At 40.4% G+C, this 20,299-nt stretch overlaps 1 protein-coding gene across 1 annotated transcript in view; it reads left to right on the top strand.

Moving 5' to 3' along the window:
* PTPRF (protein tyrosine phosphatase, receptor type, F) overlaps nt 1-20,299 on the top strand; it is a 257,488-nt gene that overhangs the window by 35,317 nt on the left and 201,872 nt on the right. Inside the window, exon 2 of the mRNA XM_010006576.1 lies at nt 17,364-17,509. Coding sequence (XP_010004878.1) covers nt 17,364-17,509 — 146 coding nt within the window. The remainder of the gene's footprint in view (nt 1-17,363; nt 17,510-20,299) is intronic.

Here is a 20,299-nt window from a genome sequence, read left to right as displayed (position 1 = left end):
GAAAGAGTGACCTCCAAAAGTCTCTTCCAACCTAGAATTATTTTATGATTCTTAAGTTCTTGACATGCACAAAACTGTGGCAGTGTGTGTGTATATGCACAGAATGTATACAATGAAACAAATTCAGCATCCATTTGTTTTAATGTCTTTTGTTATTTAATCTACTGCATTTGATTGCACTCCAATTTTTCTTTTATCTTTGAGACATACGGTTGGAATGGAGCTCTGTGTTTGTTGAAGCCAGTCCCTGCTGCTGCAACATGCATTCAGCCATGTCCTGGAATCCCATTAATAAGCCTATTGATGTGGTGATTAGCTGTGTTTGAAAACAGTGGGTTTGTTTATTTAAACACGGGCTCCGATGAATGCATACAGTCAGAGTATTTGCCATCTTTAGTCATCCAGTTGCTCAATAGCTGTCATAATAGATAAAGAAGTTTAGCAGGGATGAGATACAGCGATAAAGGAAACTGTGTTGAAGTTCACTATTAATAATTGAAATAGATGGTCTGATGGTGTCAGGAACAGCTTCTCTGCTTAGATGGTGGAGCAGTGAGTGGTTGATTCTCCATTCTTGGAGCTTCTGCTTCAAGGCTCAGCTAGAAAACAGCACCACTCAATCGATATTCTGGTGTTGGTGATGGTCCTACTTCAAGCAGGAGGCTGGACTGGAGACCTTCTGATGTTCCTTCCCAACTATGCTTTTATGATTCAATTGGATCTTTTCCATAAACAATTGAAGATTATGGTTTTCTTTTTCCTTGTGACTTTACCTTTATTTCATCCTTTGCAGGTGTACTAGTCAGCAGACATAGTAAAAATCTTTCCTCTAGTAACTAGGACAAGAATATTTTAGCAAGCTGTCACTTGTTCAGGTTGAAGGAGATACAGTCAAACCTGCTGCAGTATTTGCTCTGTATTTTGGCCTGTCCTGTAGCACTGGAAATCGGGGTTCAATGTGTCACATTTGACAAGCAGAGCATGGTCTGGATGCTTGGTGCTGGGTGGGAAGATCTGAACTGCCTTTGAAGCACTGGATATCTTGCCCTTTTAGAGAGCAGTTCCTGGCTTTGTCACTATAATTAATGAAAGGCCATAGAAATAAAAACACTTGTCTCCTCTTAAATCCCTAAAGTTAAAGAATTTGAAAATCAAACTGCAAGTATTTATTTAGACTATACTGGCTAAGAAGTTAATAATATAATCTTCTCTGATTTTATATTGAAAGTTAAGAGAACGATACCAAAAGCAAGTTATAGGAAGTGAGTGACACTATTACTGTTTTTCTACATCTTCTGCAGATAATAGCCCTTTAAAACTCCTAATGCACTGTTCTGCATGTTTCTCTTAAAAATGGAATGGACTTCTAAATGTAAAAAAAAAATTTTAAAGGGAGTTCACAGTGCTTCTGAGTATTTTAGATACAGTCTTTTAAAGTCATGCCAAAATGGCAACAAACCTGGATTTTAAAGAAACTTAAGAATTCTGAAAATGCAATTAGAGCAGATATCCCAAGCAGCTGAGGCTTGTTTCCTCCATAAAATGATGAGCAAAGAATTGGAAAAGAGAAGGGGTCTAAAAGAATATACATTTTTCCTTAATCCTGCCTGTCGACTAAATTCTCTCTCCCATGCAACTGCAGACTCACAATTGGACAGCAGTGAAGCACCAATGAAGTTCTTTGTCCTCCCTTTCTGTAGCATATTTGACAACTTGTGACAGAGTCCTGCATTCAATTTAAGCTGTTTTAATTTTAGCCATCAGTATTCTGACTGATCTGTTGAAGAATCATTATTCCACGAAAGAAAAAAAGACCCCCCAAATCCCCACATCCAAGAAAGAGATAAGAATTAAAAAGGTATATTTGGAGTTTCTCTGGAGTTTCTAGGTCAGTGTCAGAGAACTGCTGTCCTTCCACGCTGGCTTTCCTAACCCTGCACTGCCAGCCAGAAGAGAGTCCATAAAGTGTGTGCTTGGTTGCACGCCAGCCCATCAGTGCCTAATGGCATTATGTGCAGCACTCAGAAGCCACAGTGGATGAATTACATACGTGGATACCTGTTAATACAGTAAGAACAACACTAATACTGTTCTGTGTGATTTATTTCATGAAGTTCAGTTATTCATAGGTGAAGCAACAAATTAGCAAAATGAAAGTGGCTGGTAATATTACTAACAATCGCAGCAGTCTGAAAGATAAATCCCTGTCTGCTGCAGGTGCCACTTCTGAATTTATAATACTTTGAATGGGACTTTCTAATACTTGGAATTTTAAACACTGGACTCTGAAATGTGATTTGATGCAACTCAATGAAAACACTTAATAACTTGTAAGATGCAGTCACCTGGAATACGAGGCTGTATTTCCTGGTTGTGGTGGACCCATGTGTCACTCCTCTCCAGGATGTGGCAGCATGATGGCTTCACAATGCCGAGACAGTTGGGAGTTTTAAATTAGTGTGTGATTAATTTCCGTACTGTCATCATCCTTTCTCAAACCTTTAATTCATATGCCAGCTTTATCACCAGTAATAGTGGGAAAACACTTGGCTGAAGGAAATGTGCATCTGAGATTATGACTAGTGCTGTTGGGTGATTTGTTTTTACAGTCAAAGCACTGAGAATGTGGACAGCTGCCTTTGTGCTAGTGGGCTTGTTCTCCCAGTTTAGTTCATCTCCTGCTTTTCTACCTTCATCTCACTTTTAATTATCTGAAGCTCTATTATAACAACAGCTGAATTGCATGTTTTGTATGACTCTACATACAAAAAGTTCCTAATCTGCACAATAAATGTGCCTTTTCTTTCTGTCCATAACCGTGGTTAAACCATGAACCTGTACATGCTCTTGCATATGAAAATGCAAGTCGAGGTTTCCAGGCAGCCTTGTTAAAAAATTGGTTCTCCACCTCATCAGCAGAATGGCAAGTTGTTTGAAACTTGGAAATGCTATGTCATGGGCACATCACAGATGTGATCATGCAAATTAAATTAAGATTGAACAGTTTTAGAGAAGAATTAACAAAAGCTATATTCATCCGCTTAACTTGTTTCTTTTTAAAGGGGTGGGGGATGGGAAGAAAAGGTGATGATAAGATGATTAATTATATCTCAGGATGCCTGAACCAAATTGCATCCTTTTTCTTGCTTTTCAATAAGATTGTGTTGATAATTGGACTAAGTAGTGTGGAGAATAGAAGCAGAATTCAAAGAAGCCTTGTAAGAGTCAACATGCAGTATCTTTTTTTTTCTTTCTTTCTTGTAAGAGGAGATCTTTAGTCTTTGAAGTGTCACAGGAGATATATAAGACAAAACATTTTACTGCTATTAAGAAGAGGGTAAAAGTGATTTAAGGTATATACTGGGGGCAAGAGAGAAAAGGAACAGAGATGGAATCGAAGCCTTTTCAGCTAAAGGATAATGTGAGCATACAAACAAGTGGGTATAATTGACAACAAATAACGTTAAAAACCACCATCTGTTTTCCAGTTGATGTTTCCATGATTATCAGTTTGGAATAGTTTCCCAGTAAGAGAAGTGTGGCTGAAACTCAAACCTATGTTAGGATGGTTCATGGTAGAGAGCCTCTTCCAGCCCTCTGTGCCTGGAGTTTTTGGTTGTCCCATGTTTAGCTTGCTCTGTCAAGCTCCAGTACTCAGTTGCTGCTGCTTAGTGTTGCTATTTCAAATTCCTCTTTGGCAGTGGTGACAGGCAGCAACTCATTTGATACCCTGTTGGTGTAACTTACTCCAACTAGAAAATGGGGAATGCCCCTTTGATAAGCATTTATTCTTGGAGAACAAAAGCAGAGTTGGCACTCACCTACCTTGAGTGTCTTTTAAATATAACATGAAAATTAAAGATTGGTGTTAGGCAGAGAATTATTCCTGCGTGGTTAATGCTTAAGCAAGGTCCATTTGCCTATATCCAGGTATGCTATCCTCACTGTTAGCAGAGCTGAGCAACAAATAAAATGCACTTGCGGCATAATTAGAGAGGTTCTTTTCTCCCGTCTTCCTTGTTCTTTCTAAGCCATGCTATGATTTACTGATACGCTGACTTGCAGTAGGTGAGGAAGGCTGCCATTCTTTCAAGCTTCAAATTCCTATACAGATTGGATTTCTCCCAGGTGTGTGTCCTTCATGAAGTATACTGGGATGTCAGATCCTTGAGGAGGGAGCAAACAGTGCCTTCTTTCTCAAGCATATAAAGTATATAAAGCTGTTGAATAACGTTGAATGGAGTTAGCTTGCGCTGTGCTAGCTTGTCATCCTCTTTGCTGGCATGGATTTTAGTTCAGCAAATTGTGTGGATCCAAGAACCTTGGGACACCATAAACAGAACAGGGTTGGGTGAGGGAGACTTAGATATAGCACTCTAAAAGGCAAATCTGTTTTCCATTCTAAATACATGCTGTGTAGTCTCCACAAAGAGCTTAAAAGCAAGCTGTACCTAGCAGGTTTGACATCTGTGTGCATGGTGCATGTCCCTTAAGCTTGTAGCATGTTATAGTTTTGTCTAGCAGTGAGAATTAAAGAAAGTGATGCAGGCAAACACTAAACATGACAAATCTCTGTAAGCAGCATACTTGCTTACTGCTTTCTCCTGACACTGGCAGCCTTTCATGTATCTGTGAGTCTCAGATTTGGGGATAAACATCTTTCCAGGCTGCAAAAGTCAGTGTTGAGGGCTAGTATTGCCAGTTCTGGGTTTTCCCCCTGATGGGCTTATCCCTGGTGCATATATGGTGAAGAGTCAACAGTATCAGCCTCGCAGCATTCCTTGCTACCCTCCGCAATTGTGTGAATCTTGCATGAAATTAGGACTTGTTAACGTGATGAGATTGTAGAATAAGGTGCTGGAGGTCGGAGTTGAAGAACGATCCAGAACTGCTTGCATCTTGGTCATGTCTAAAATATAAAGAACATATTTGAGTTAAGATGAATGGGAGAATACACAAAGAAAAGTTACAGGAGCTACTGGATGCTTTTCATGGTTCAGACATTCGCAGTATTTATACAGAGCTCCTGCTTAATCCATCTTGGTAAATGTTACTCTTGGGGCACTGTGCCAGCCCATATCGCTCATGACTCTTGAGTGTGATCTGAGCAGTAAGGTCTTCACAGGGAAGGCAGCTGCTGAAGTGTACCCAGCCTGAAGACCTGTGTCAGGGATGCCTGTTTCTTGGGTTTTGGTCATGTGCTGTAACTCTCCACCACCACTTTTTGTCATTTTTTGGTCTACTCATGTCTTGGCAGGTATTGCAGAAGTTGATGGCACAGCAAGGTCCCTGACCTGCAGCAGAGCTCCATGCTAAGCAAGGAGCATGTCCTTCTAAACCAGTGTGGACTATGCTTTTAGGGCTTTTAACTGGGGCAATTTGTTTCTGGGTAGCAGGCAGTGTTTTCTGGCTTTGTGAGGATAAAATATACTGTCTCAGATACTACTGCTTGGTGGAATATGTGTGCTGCCTTGCCAAGATACCTACTGCAGTGGTGACATTAACTGGTTTTCCCTTTTCCCAGAGAAACAGATATCGTCAGAGGTGCTAAAGAAAGAGATAATTCATGACACAGAAGAAATACCTCATTAAGATAGATTCAGTGCCTGGGAGCTGCAGACTGCTGTGCAGCCCATGGAGTCACCACGGTGCAGAGTTTCCCAGCGCTCCCTGTCCACACGGTGCCTGCGGGGGTGGCTCCTTGCTCCTGCAGGACCTGTGCACAGCCTTCCCCCCTTCCTGCATGCTTCAACGTGGACACAAGTCCCAGGCTAGCTCTGGGAATTCAAATTCACCACATCATAGTCCCAGTGTTCTTGGCTTCAGGATAGACCTGGTGGCCACAGCAGCTTTTCAGTGTGGCAAACAGTAACTTCTCCACCTGGACCGCAGCTTTCTGCATTTTTACATTTTTAAATTTTTTTTACACCTTGGGGCATAATCAAGTGAAATCAAGTTGCTGCAGGGAGAAGGCCACAAAAAATCAAATTTGGAACCATGCCTGGTGGCTGGAGATTTAAGCAGGTTAGTTTGGACACAGTCAGAGGTTGACTTGATCATCTATCTAGAGGAAAGTTAATAAAGTGAAAAGAGCTTTTAGTTTTATCTGTGAAATTCATAACACAGCAAGGAATGGATGCTAGAAAAATTAAATCAAGAAGGCAGCAACCATGAAGGTGATTAATTTTTGATAGCTTTTTAAAAGTCAGCCCTTGCTGAACCAGAAAGCCCTGGGTAGAGGAGGAACTGGGCACCTCGTGAGATGAAGTTCCCTCTTTTCTGCACGGAGATTGGCTGGATTGCAGTGACTTTAAAACTGCAAACCTCTGGCATATGTCACTCATTCTTTTTACTGTGGGCTTTGGACACCCAATATTCATGTTGAATGGAGTTTTCCACATACATACAGAGCCATTCTAGGAATACTTGAGGGCTGTTCATGGGTAGGAGACAGCAGCTCTCAGAGCTTCCCTGGCTCCACCACCAATTGTTTCAAGGTCAGTGTTCAGCTGGGGGCTGTGCAGTGTGGCCTCAGGTCTCCCTTTTCCTTCTTGTCTTTCTGCTGTGGAAGATCAGAATTGCTCAGCAGCCTCCTGCCAGCACAGTCCTACTGCGGGCAGAGGTGATAGCCTTGGCATCAAAACTCTGCTCAGATGGCTTTTGAGCTGTGCTTGGCTCTGTGTTTCATTTAGCCATGGCTAAAATGTCATTACAAGGAAGAAATGCTGCCCAGTGTCTCCCAAAAGTGTTGAGCCTCTCCATTCTGGCTTCTCAAACAGTCTGACTTGGAGGGAGCTTTTCTTGGGGGTGTTTCAAGTAAGACTGAGCAAAATTGAGTAACTTTTTTTTCTTTTTAAACACTTGACAGTACTTTGCTCAAGTGCCTAGCTACCTGCTGAAATTTTTTACACTCTGGTAAACATTTAAATGTGGAAATTACATTTCTTGGTGTTCTGCAGACTGTACTACAGATGCTGAATGATAAAACAGTTTATACAAATGGGGGAAAAAAATTGATGGTGTAATAGAAAAGCCAGAGTCCACTCTTTATCATTAAATGGAAAGTTTTCCTCCTCACCAGGTAGATGAGGCAGAAATTTTGTTCATTACTAGGAGGAGGATAGAACAATGTACATTGGCATTAAAATGAAATGCAGGTCCCTTGGGAAGGGCCTTCCTGAGGGCCCAGGATGTCTTTGCCTTAGTAATGGATATTCAGAAGAGGTTACATACTCTGGCTCTCAGCTCTGTTAAAATCATTGTACTATGCTCTGTTTACAAAATAAGGTTTACACTCACTTCTAATTCTTAAAAGCAGAGGAAAAAACTGAGCTTGGCAAAGCCTTTTGAACTGCTGAATCAAGAACTAGCTGCTTGCCAAGAAGGATTAAAACATTTTAATCCTTTTGTGTAAAAGAGTATGGTGTTTAATGTGGTAGGCATGCTGGCAAAATTAATTTTCATGTTTTTTCAAGCACAAGGTTTCAGTTCTTTCTTTGTTTCCTGGTTCTGCAGATCTTACAGATTCTTTACACTATGCAATGCACTTTATTAGCTTTGAAGTTTTGAAGAAATTTGCAAGAAGGAAAATGCAGATTTGGAAGGAAGAATAAGTTCTTAGGAGCAGGCACAGCTGTTAGGTACTGCCTTGGGTGGCGTGGTGATGGCTGATTTCAGAGCCTGGTAACTGCCAGTTTTATTCTCTTGTCCATTGTAAACATTCTGTGCAAGAGAGAGGAAGCCTGAATTTAGGTACTGAATTGTATGCAAGATGAAATGAATGTTCTATCTGTATGCATTTGAAAGCTCTTAAGTGAATGTTGTGTAAATGGTGATAATTGGAGGCAGTCTCCCTGCAATCTTTTCTCGAGCTAAATAAGGTCCAAGACCAAAAGCCCAAATGTTTAATTGCATTAAACACATAGGCTGAAAAATTTATTAACTCAGAAAGTGTATATTACCAAGTTAATTGGAAGAGCCTTTAAGCTATTGCCAGGTGGAAATTTGACTTTAAGTTGCAATTTTAAATTAAAGCAAAGCAGAAAATAATTCTGTGAGTCTGCTGGAAGGTCTGCAGTTAGAGCAGTGCTTCTCCTTTCTCCCTTGTTCTTCTGCTCTGCACAATACTTAGTACAAATGCTGGGGAGTTAGAAACAAAAGCTAAAGCCATATAAAGCAGTCTGGCTTTTCCCCAAGATATGTGGCAAATTGCACACACAGGCTGCAGGTGCTCTAGGGATGCGTAAAAGCAGAGGAGGGGAAATGAAGACGACCTCTGGTTCTAGAAGGATGTTTTTCTGGGCTACTTTTCTGCTTTGTTTTTAATCAGTATTCTTCAGTCATATGCAGGTCTACTTTGAGCTTCTTGGCATATTTTTCTTTCTCTAGTTGTGTTATTTCATTTTTTGGAAACATTTTTAAGAATGGTGTCAGAGTAGAGAGATTGATTCCATTGCCCTCCTTCCCCCAGACCTCTATTCCTCATACGCAAAAAACTTTAAAAAAACCTATGGGCAAGGCTCAATCACAACATGGATTAGCCAGAGTTAGGGATTTTCTTACTAAGATGTAAAGCAGCTCACACTGATAGCCAGCCAAGCACTTTGAGAAAGACGTTGGAATTAGAACAGCCTTGAAAAATGTCAGAGAAAATTTGCCACCCTGTGCACAAAATCTGTAGGCACCCTGCAGATATGATATGAAGAGGAGCTACCTCTCTGTTGCATTAAGGTCTAAGTCGTTTGGCTAAAACTCTCACTGCAAATAAATAGGCACCCAGAATGTTCTGTGGCACTGAGTGACTTGCAGAGTATTCTTGTGTGATGGTTGAGTGAGACATTCTGTTTCAGTATCATGTCAGTTAATTTCAGGTGTTAAAACTGTTTCAGCAATTTCCATGACTCATAAAGAGACAGAATTAGAAATTTACTGAGGTGCAATAGTATGATGACAGGCTGATGCTGTAGTTTATTAATAGCCAGTAATTGTAGCCTTAACACTTGAGTGAACTAACGGCTTTTAACTTGCATTTCTGTGGAATAAGCAGATTTCCCCATACATCAGCATTTAACAGTGGATGCCCAGTTTCTACTGGTGCAGGGCTGGTTTATGTATAAGCATCCAGACATTGACCAGAGGCACGCAGGACTCATGAGGTTTTAAGATGCTTCTTTAGGAAGAAATTTTAAAACATTCAAATCTGACTTGAAGACTATTTAATGTTTTAGATCAGATTTAGTAAAATCCTGTGTTAGCAAAAGGGAAAAGAGGGCTTGAAAGTGTCAGTCTGAGTGTGAAGATTCCCACCTGTGTGTCTGCAGAGACATATCAGTCCTGTCCAAAGGACAGGCCTTTGAGCTTGTGGTGAAGAAAGAGCCTCTAGAGATTGTGGGCAGCAACCATATGCTGAGAGGGTGAAGAAGCAGGAGTCAAAGATAAGAGCTTCTGAACTTGAGTCATTAAAAATAATAATAAAATTGTACATTTGACCTAGCATATAGCCTTGCATTCTCCTCAATGAAACTTCCTACATATAAACAAAGCACAGTGGGATTCTGCTGCTGAAGTGAATACGTCACATCTTAGTTCACTGTATTTTCTTCTACTTTATAGGGAAAATCACAACCTCGGCTGGATGAATGCTTTTATTATTTTTGTAATGTAATTTTTCTACTGAAAGTTACAGAGGTCATTGAACATGTTGAAAGATCTAGTTCTTAGAGATTTGTATATTAATACTTCACTTTATTTCATTTTATTTTGTATGAACTTGAAAGGTATCTATGAGTAACTTTATGGAAGTCAGGAGAGTAAGGTGAGGAGAAATACAACTTGCGTTGAGATAATATTTGTAGATTTGATTATCACGGACAACTGCACTTGAAGCTGGAAAACTCAACCACTAAAATTGGATTGAAGTAGTAAAATCATTTATCCTAGCTGTCGAGAATCTCTTAAGCATTAAAACCTAGTAACAATAAGATAAAGCAAGAGAGGAGGATGTGCAGGTAACATTTGGTAACCTGTAATTCAGAGCTATCTGAGGGATGTGTTGAATTTGGAATGCCATTTTCTGTGATTGGGATGCAGTTAAGTGTTTTTTTTAATGGATGGTAGAAAGGGTTATGATCCATTTACTAGATAAAAAGAGAATAGTGTACATGTTTCAGCATGTAACACCCCACTATATATGTTTGCATTTATTCAATAAGTACCTTGCACAAAGCAATAAAGCACAAAAGTTTCAGCTATGAAGTGCTGTCGTCTTAGTGAAATAAAACCAAAATAGGAGGAAACAAGAAATAAATTAGCATTGTGGTCACCGAGACACACTGATGCTATATTGGGGTTTCTTTCGTTCCTAAAGAAATGCTATTGCGAGACTCAAACAGGCTCTTCCTACTTACATAATTTACAAGAATTAAAAGTGCAAATTTGAAAAATTGTATTTTACCAAACCATATTCCTAATCATCACAATGGGACCGTGTTTGAACAATGGTGTGTATATTGAAAGGAAAACATAAGACTATTAAACATCAGGATAGCTGGACAGCCCACTGGCTTGCCTCCTGCCCTGGAGCAGATGCTTAGGAGAGAAATCACAGAGTACCCTCCAGCAGGCATCCATCCATGTACAGATATCAATCATCCAGGATCACAGAGGAAGCAGAGAAGGAGAAATACCCTTGCAGTGTATATAACAATAGACCACCTCTGTCTTGTAGACCAGTTCATTTCCACTTCAAAGTCGGTTATGAACATGAGAAAGTTTGTGTTGTTCTTAATTTCTTCCCTGTGTTACAACAACTGACCCACATCATCGTTTTTCATATATTTGTACTGACAGCAGCCACATGAGAGCAGCAGGCAAGTTTTACAGTGGAAGCTGAGGCACAGTTGTGTCTTGGTGTATGTGACAGGGAAGGTTAAAGGCAGGGATTTAAACCTGACTTTCACAAATTTCCAGGCTCAAGAACTATTCCCATTATGCTCCTTTCCTGCTTGTGTCAATAACTTATTTTAGTTAATTTAGCCCAGGCACCTAAATAAGGTTTCCCATGTATACCTATTGTATGTGCTTATCTAGTTCATCTCATATCACAACTGCAATTTTTTCCTTCACAAAGGAGACTACTTTCAATCTTAATTTAGCCCAAGTCATAAAAGCTTTCAGATAAAAATACAAGCTCCCCTCTCCTACAATACTGGTCTTATTTTTGGCTACCCTTCTGTTCTGTTTAGAACAGCGGGCCCTTTTAGCATGAGGACAGATATTTTTCTTTAAAATCTCTCGCAGCAGGTGAGTGCTTAATTGCAGATGTGTTTAATATTTCATTTTTCTCAAACCTGTGTGCAATTCTTTGGAAAAATAACATCCAAAAGAACAGGAGAAGCAGTATGATTGCCAGTTTCTGAATTAAAACTTTTGGATGAGATATATTTGATGTGGGTGCTAAATACTGAAAGAGCATCAGAATTAATTTTATTTTTCCCATTTATTTTAAGAAACCATCTAACAATGTGTCATTGAAATAAGGCAAGTTGATATTTGGGTATATGAAGCATATTTATGTTGGCTTATAAATTATGTTTCAGCCACTAGAAATTTTTTTGACTCTTAAAAAATTACAAGGAGGCATCTTGGTGTGTACTTACTGTGTAGCAAAATACAAGGATCTGTGCTAAATACACGTAACCCAGCATCATTTTTCAAGGCTGTGGCTGTTATTCAAGTCAGGTAATGCAGATATGGTACCTCTCAAAGGCCATGGTTCACATAAAAGACACCTTTCGAAGTTAGAGGGAGGCTACACCTTTGTGCCTCAGACTTGAATGAAATCTGGCAAAAGAGACTTTTCTTTCTAGGAAGGTTCTTTGGGTTCAATGAGAAAGCTGCACAGCATAAAAGCACCACATGTGATGAAGTGACTCTGAACTCCTCTGGTAGAGGAAGGAAAACATGAAAAGAGAACTGAAATGTTATGACCCTGCTACAAATGTTTGGCAGGGGAAAGTTTAAAACAGCTGCTGAGATGGTTTCTGATTTTAAACAATTGTTTCACAACAAGCAAATGGTCTAGAATAGCAGAGAACAACAGTGATTTCATTTATAAAAAAATGTGTGAGAGAGACACATCTTCCTGGTTGGCTGTCTCACTCTGGGTTGCCCTGCAGGAAGGCTGTGTCAGTGGCTCTCCAGTAGACCTGAGATTCTGCCTTTAAGGGCAACAGGTTCTCCTCCTAAACCCATCCCATTTGTTTTTGCTGGAAAGGGGACACAACAGCCTTACTGATGAGTGCATATGTAACTTGTCTGCTTGTACTTCTCTCTCTGGCCTCCTGTACCCATGTTCCTTGTGGACCTCTTAAAATGTAATTCACAGGAGCGTTTATTTATAAAGCATCATTCGCTCTGCTCAGCCCAGGGCTCTGCGTGAGTTGGCTGCTGTTTTTCTGCATAGTGAAGCAAACTCGTGTGTGCCTAAATCTTCACTAGCATCTCTTACACACCATGAGGCCCTCCTTGTGATTCACTTTATAGGATTAGCAGGAATCTGTACTTGCTCAGCAAGTGACTTTTTCAACACTATCAACTGTGAAAGGAGAGTCTTGCTCCTCTGAAATGCCTTTTTTTTTTTTTTTAATAAGTTTCTCAATGGAGAGCATGTCTGAGCAAGTTATTTTTCAGCCCCCAGCCAAAGAAGATGAAGCATGTTTTTTCTGTTACAAGAAAGTACTCTTATTTTTCACAGTCTTCCTCCTCAGAACTGTGTTGTTCCCATAAATTTGATAGAATAATCTGCGTTTGCTCAAAGACCAAAAAGAAAATATCAGCCAAGAACGTGAAAGTTTTTCCATTCTGCTGCCTGAAGCTTGGGAGTTAATAGCAGTGATTTCCACTCCTGGTATAGTGGGAACATGGTTATGAAGTGAAGATCAAGAATCAGTTTAAAGGGTAAGGGCTGAAGGTGCTCCAGGGATCTGACACTGAGAAGAGAAGCCAGGGAGACAGAGACTGGTGTTGTTTGGACTTGGAGTTATCAAATGACAAATAGACCAGTCTGGAGTTGTTACACCCTGTGGTGGAGTAAGTGGAAGTGGGTGTGATGGGCACCCAGCCATCCAGCACCTCTCCCTGCTGTCACCCAAAACTTGCTTGGGAGGTTTTCTTTTGAGCTGATTATTTCACAGATTTGTCTATCCAATCACTCTTCTTTCTTCTGTAAATTTTCAGAAAAAAAATCTTCAGCTTTCCCTGGTCCTTAGGTCATCAGGAAAAAGACGAGTTCCTTGTGTTTACTTGTAGTTTGTTTGAACAACAAACAGTTAACGTCAAGCTTGGCATGTGCATAATATTCTGGAGACTCTGGTAGTTTTTAATTTAACAGGGGAAAAAGAGAAGGACTAACTTACTGATTACATAATTTCACTGCATCCTTATTTTTTTTCCTAGTGGTATTTCTAGGGCTACCCTAAGAATGCAAACACAAAAAAGGTTAAATAAGTCTGCTTTGACCAATACCTGTCCCTAGTGGCTGTTACTGCTGCCCTTTGGAAGTCCTACAACAGCCTCCACCAGGCAGTAAAGTTACAGTGAAGTTGTTTGGAGGGGAGGTGTGGATGTAGTCTTGTCCACTTCACGTGCGTTTTCCACAGACACCAAGATTTTCATGGATGATCTGTTGCACTTTTGTTAGCTCTCACTGAGATAAGTTTGCTGTAACAGTTACCAATCAATATAAAATATGTATGCCCATGCCTGACTGTTGTCCTGGGGACAGAACTCAGGATTTTAAGTTTGCTTAATTAGTACTTTACTTCCATTTCAAAACTTCAGGGCATACAAATGTTTAAAATGGCCTTGTAGAAATACCTTCTCCCACGTTTTGTGAGAATTTGTTTTATATACAAGTATACTTTTGTGACCAGTCTCAGTGGATTTAGATGGTTTCCAGAAATCAGTGTTACTCAATGAAATGTGCAGAGGAAAAAGATTCATTACAACAATGTAAATTCAGGCTGAACAAGCCAGCAGGTTTTTTAGGTTATAGAGCCTGTGAACATTCTGTTGCCTTTTGTTCTGGTTTTTAATAGTATTGATTTTTTTTTTTTAATGTACAAAAGTAAAGTAAGTCCTCAGTGTACAAGCTGGGGACTAGGTGTACAGTGAGAAATATAATTGCAGTGTATTCTTCAAGGACAAAAGTTTTTTGGCTTCCATTGTATTTGTCATTTGAAAAATTTACACTATTTTACTAAGATCACAGAGTAAATAACAGAAAATCAAAAGAACAAATCAAGTGACGAAATGCAATACAAGACATCAGCTCAGCACACTGCGTAGCAAAGCAATCACACTGCAATCACTAGCAACCTGAACTCTAAATTAACATTTCACTGAGATAGATGAGAGGTGAATAAACAGAGAGATATGTAAATATAAACTAAGTAGAAATAGATGTGATTATAGATGAGTAAATATGTGAAATCAGCATCAGTTAAGCAAGCACACTTAATAATTGCTTGCTGTTCATGTCAGGACAATGTGCCAAAGACTGCAGACAGGAGCCATAATGTCATAAAAGGCATTTTCTGGGCTTTGAGCTATTTTCTTTGCACATTCCTCAGGGCTCCCTTCACCAGGGATGGCAAAATTCAGTACACCTGTGTTGGGTCTATTTCTCCAGTCAGGTCTGTGATGTTCCTTCAGAAGGCTGTTGAGGACAGGGCATGTATATATCTATGTCAGCCTGGGCAGTGTTAACTGTGGTGGATCTGTTGTCTGCAGAAGCCTTTTGGAAATAAAGCCAAGCTGCAGCAGTAGTAAAGGTCCAGGCTTGCAGCTTGGTGTCTCAGCTGACAGGCCTCCAGACCATCTGGGTTCGGGACTGGTGTGCCTCTGGTGCCTGTGGTCCTTGTGGGCGGTCGGTGGGCTCCCTAGCACACAACCACACTGAGCAACACTGATGTTGCAAGTTTTGAAGGAGTCCACTGTCCTGCTGCCTCAGGAGTGGCACGCCAGCAGTGTTTCTCTGCTAAATGTGTCCTCAGTTGGTAGTTGCTTCTCCATGTCTTGCCAACTGGTCTGACCTTGTCCTTCTCTCTGAAGCTGTGGCGAGTTGACCTGGGTGGGTTGCCAGGTGCCCACCTGGCTGCAGGGAAATGCCTCCTCCACCATGGACTTCAGGGCAGTCTGCCTGGGAGTGCCGAGTTCCTCCTCCCCCACTGACCTCGGTGCTCACAGGGAGGTTTCTGACACTTTTTACCTCACTCCTCACCTCTGTGAGGCATTTTGCACCTTCTTAAACCTGCCAGCACAGAGGCACTGCCGCGAGGCACTTGGCTGTGCCCTCCTGTGGGGCTGTTGTGGAACTGGCTGTCTCCACAGTCCTCATATTTCCTCAGAGAGACCCTTCTGCAGCTCCCCCACCGTCACCACCGTGACACCTACACTGCACGCAGACACTGGTGGTGTGTGAAGCAAGAAGCCTCCTGGGCCCTCAGCAGCCTCCCTGGTGTTGGAGTAAGGGCAGAGCTGGGTCTCTGGGCTTTGCCGAGAAGATCAGTTGGAGTATGTCACTTGGTTAAGCTGCTGTGCCTGTTGAGCAGTTAGCATGGGCTAAACCAGGAGGTGATACTGGGATTAAGAAGAATCCTGCAGTTTTAGCGAGGTCTTAGGTTGCTGTTGAGGGGCGAGGCTGCACTCAGGGGACAGCTTCCGGGGGCAGCTCGCAGCGACTGGGCCAGGGGAGAGGCACCCACTTCCAGTGCATCCCCAGCTCAGTCCGATCCTGCCCTGAGCTCCTGTGCTCCTTACCCTGCTTGGAAAAGAAGAAGAAAAAAAGGTTACTTTCTGTCACGTGAGGGCCTGAAGCTGTCCCATAGAGGCTCTGGTGATTCCTGAGCTGCCTGTAGGGATGTGGGTGGCCTGAAGGCAGGGAGGGGAAGGCGAGTGGGACCAGGGGCCCTCTGCTTACTTCAGAAGCTGCAGGTTGCCTGGCAGGCTTAGCTGTAACTTGCAGCTGCACCCTTATCTTCTTAATCTCTTACACATTAGGAAAATGCATTTAAAGGTGGTCTTATTTTGGGGTCACTGAATCTGTATCCCTCCTAGATCGGGGAAATTCAGCCCTCAGTTCATCAAAAGCTTAGCGTTTAAACCACCTGGCTTACAGAAGTAATTCCTCTCTCCCTCAAAGACACACTCCTGGACGTGTCCAGAATACGAAGATGCAGAACCACCACCAGCTCTGCTGCAGACATTGGTTTGACGTCTTGGGGTGAAGCAGGTTTCTCCTTCCTCTTACTCCTTTCGACATCCCAGCAGCTCTCTGCCCTGTTTATAGGTTAGGTTAGGTTCATCTTTAAGGTGATCGATCAGAATTGTATTTGAAACGTGGCCTGAATGACATCATGGATGGACTGTGTTAATTCCCTCTGCCGAGCTAGATGTTTTACTGCTTTATAGGGGTACGAGATCATCAAACGCTTCTCACTCGGACAAAGGAGTTTCAAAATGACTCTCAGATCACATATTGCAAAATTCTCATGTATAATGAGCACAGAAGAAAAATCTAAACATTCACCCAGGATGCCCAGTTTTATCCATCCAACTCTGTCATATAAATCCAAAAGACACAACTGTATTTTCATGAAGCTTCTTTTATTGATTATTAAAATACTATGTGATACATTTTTTGTTTATTTTTTGTTTCATTTTTGCTGAGTCTTTCAGGCCTGAATGTCACTTTGGTTTCTTTGCTGATTTTCACTTTTAGAGATTAATTTCTTACCAAGCACAGGTCAGTCTGTGCAGATTTCCAGATGTTTGTAGACTGTAAGATTTTTATGTTGATTCAAATATAAAATTAAATTAGTCGTTGTTATTTGTGTACTTAAAACTGCATCTGTTAATTTTGATGAATGTCTTAACAGCTTCTAGGAAAATTTATGTTAAAGTATGGTACATTTGGTAGGTTTGGTGTGTCAGCTGTTCTGTAATTTCCAGTGCTGTGACCATGTTATAAACCTGCAAAAATCCATTTATTAAAAAAATAAACCATAAAAATTGTTCCAAATTGTCATATACCTGAATGAATGCCCAGGGGGCCAGGGGAGCCCTCTATTGCCCTCATTTACAGACAAGCCAGATGGACTTTGTTCATTTCAGGGAAAAAAAAAAAGTACTCAAGCAGAAACTGTACTTGTCATGTTACAGTCTGCGCTGAAATGTGTGGCCAAGGCCATTCAACCTAGATTCGTTGTAGGAGCACTAATTATCTTATAATTTAGATTTACATGACACGTTCCTTGCTTATCTGATATTGTGTCCTCAAGGGGGTGATTTGGTTATTTTTCCAGGCAAGCCAACGTTTATGAAAGCTCCTGAAGACCAGATTGGGATTTCTGGAGGAGTGGCCTCTTTCGTGTGTCAGGCAACTGGAGAGCCCAAACCTCGTATCACATGGATGAAGAAGGGGAAGAAAGTCAGTTCTCAGCGGTTTGAGGTAATTACAGAAAATAAAAATTTGGTAATCAATCTAATGCTTTGCAGGTCTCAATTACACAGTAATCATCATTGCAACTCAGATATCTCTGCATCACTACAATATAGAGTCTAGAGCCTCAGAGTAAAATGTGTCCTCCGTTGCAGCAATGCAATCTGCAAACGAGGTGGTGTCTTTGAACTTGATGCTGGAGGCAGTTTTATCCATCCAACTCTGTCATATAAATCCAAAAGACACAACTGTATTTTCATGAAGCTTCTTTTATTGATTATTAAAATACTATGTGATACATTTTTTGTTTATTTTTTGTTTCATTTTTGCTGAGTCTTTCAGGCCTGAATGTCACTTTGGTTTCTTTGCTGATTTTCACTTTTAGAGATTAATTTCTTACCAAGCACAGGTCAGTCTGTGCAGATTTCCAGATGTTTGTAGACTGTAAGATTTTTATGTTGATTCAAATATAAAATTAAATTAGTCGTTGTTATTTGTGTACTTAAAACTGCATCTGTTAATTTTGATGAATGTCTTAACAGCTTCTAGGAAAATTTATGTTAAAGTATGGTACATTTGGTAGGTTTGGTGTGTCAGCTGTTCTGTAATTTCCAGTGCTGTGACCATGTTATAAACCTGCAAAAATCCATTTATTAAAAAAATAAACCATAAAAATTGTTCCAAATTGTCATATACCTGAATGAATGCCCAGGGGGCCAGGGGAGCCCTCTATTGCCCTCATTTACAGACAAGCCAGATGGACTTTGTTCATTTCAGGGAAAAAAAAAAAGTACTCAAGCAGAAACTGTACTTGTCATGTTACAGTCTGCGCTGAAATGTGTGGCCAAGGCCATTCAACCTAGATTCGTTGTAGGAGCACTAATTATCTTATAATTTAGATTTACATGACACGTTCCTTGCTTATCTGATATTGTGTCCTCAAGGGGGTGATTTGGTTATTTTTCCAGGCAAGCCAACGTTTATGAAAGCTCCTGAAGACCAGATTGGGATTTCTGGAGGAGTGGCCTCTTTCGTGTGTCAGGCAACTGGAGAGCCCAAACCTCGTATCACATGGATGAAGAAGGGGAAGAAAGTCAGTTCTCAGCGGTTTGAGGTAATTACAGAAAATAAAAATTTGGTAATCAATCTAATGCTTTGCAGGTCTCAATTACACAGTAATCATCATTGCAACTCAGATATCTCTGCATCACTACAATATAGAGTCTAGAGCCTCAGAGTAAAATGTGTCCTCCGTTGCAGCAATGCAATCTGCAAACGAGGTGGTGTCTTTGAACTTGATGCTGGAGGCACACACATAGGAGATTCTTCTTCAGAGGAGAGACTGGAGCATGTACCAAATTGGGTGACAGATGAGAGTTGGATCTAGCAGCAATTTTCTGTTTTCATTGTGAAAATTTATATAAGGCACCTCCTTGGCCTGCTATAGCCAGTTAAATTCCAAAGTGAAATGCCAAAATGCTATTGGAAGGCTTTCCAAGTGTCTGTCTCTCCCACACATATGCTTTGAAGGTGAATGGTGAAGTTGTACTGAGGGGTAATTTGACTTCCCTGTGAACTAAAGTCTGAGAAATAAGAAGAGGGAAGAGCAGGTTTTAGAAATGCTTTTGAAAAAGGGTCCAATTTGGTTCATATTTTAAATAGCAAATATGTTTTCACTGACTTTCTCTATCTTTTTTTTCCACTTCCCTTTTTTGGAGTTGGGTTCTTTTCTCCAAAACTGCCCTTGGAAATTTGACCCTTCTACCATTCTGCTGTCTTCCCTCTAATTCCCTGTCTTTGATGTTTTTGCTTCTCTAACTGGAGCACAAGATGACTTTGCTGCCTAGTGGATTGATTCAAGTCACCAGTTTTAATTGTGATTTTGCATGTGAGCAGAAAACCTTGATTGAAGTAATCGATTTTCATCTTGTTTTACATTGTTATTGTTGTGTAATAAAGGTTACATTTTATTGTATAGTTACCATTTAAACATTCTGATTTGTCAAGTAAATATAACCTTATGGTGAATTTGGTATTTATTGTGGTTGACCCGAGGGCTATGCTGTCATACAAGCAATTTTATACCTTTATTCCTAGTAGAGGTATTTTTATTGTGTTAGAAAGCAGTGAATAATATCTTTCTTATTTTTCTAGCTAACTATTTATTTTACCTCATTACTAAACTAGACTTTATTTGGAGGAAAACTGGAATTCAGTTGAAATTTTTTTTTAAAAGTGATGTACACACACCAAGTTATTACACGAAAGAGGTATCCATCATATCAGCACAAATGAACAGCATTTCTGGTCTTAGTGTCTGTCAAGTCCTTAGTAGTTATAGCTCCCTCTGTCACAGAGTTTTTGTTGAAAGGTTAGTAAGGGCAAAAGAGCTTTTCTGCTGTTTCATCTCTCAGCTTTTTAGTCCTTATCACAGAAGTGAATTAATCTCTGCATCTGACTTGGTCTTGTTTTAAAATTTGACAGTAGCTCTATCCTGTGTAAGGGTTCTAAGAAGTTTAACATTTTGTCACAGTTTCATATTTAAAATTGAATATTTAAAAAATTTATATTTTAAATCCTTAAAATGTACTATGGTGATGTTCCCTTTTCTGTCTTGTCTGCTGCTACCTGACCCCGAATTACAGTTTTTGGTAAGCTGTTTCTGTTACTTAGATTGGAAGGCGTATTCCTTCCAGCATGAGGAATAACAGATTTTTGGTGGTCTTGGTTACCTTTTGATTTCTTCTTATTTCTCCTGTCCCTGCAGAGTCTTGTGGCACACATAATTTTTCTCATTCC

The sequence above is a fragment of the Chaetura pelagica genome, unplaced genomic scaffold (assembly GCF_000747805.2).
Source record: "Chaetura pelagica isolate M959 unplaced genomic scaffold, ChaPel_1.0 scaffold69, whole genome shotgun sequence".
Taxonomy (NCBI): domain Eukaryota; kingdom Metazoa; phylum Chordata; class Aves; order Apodiformes; family Apodidae; genus Chaetura; species Chaetura pelagica.
Note: the sequence above shows the minus strand (reverse complement) of the source record. Positions and strands in the feature narration are given on the sequence as shown.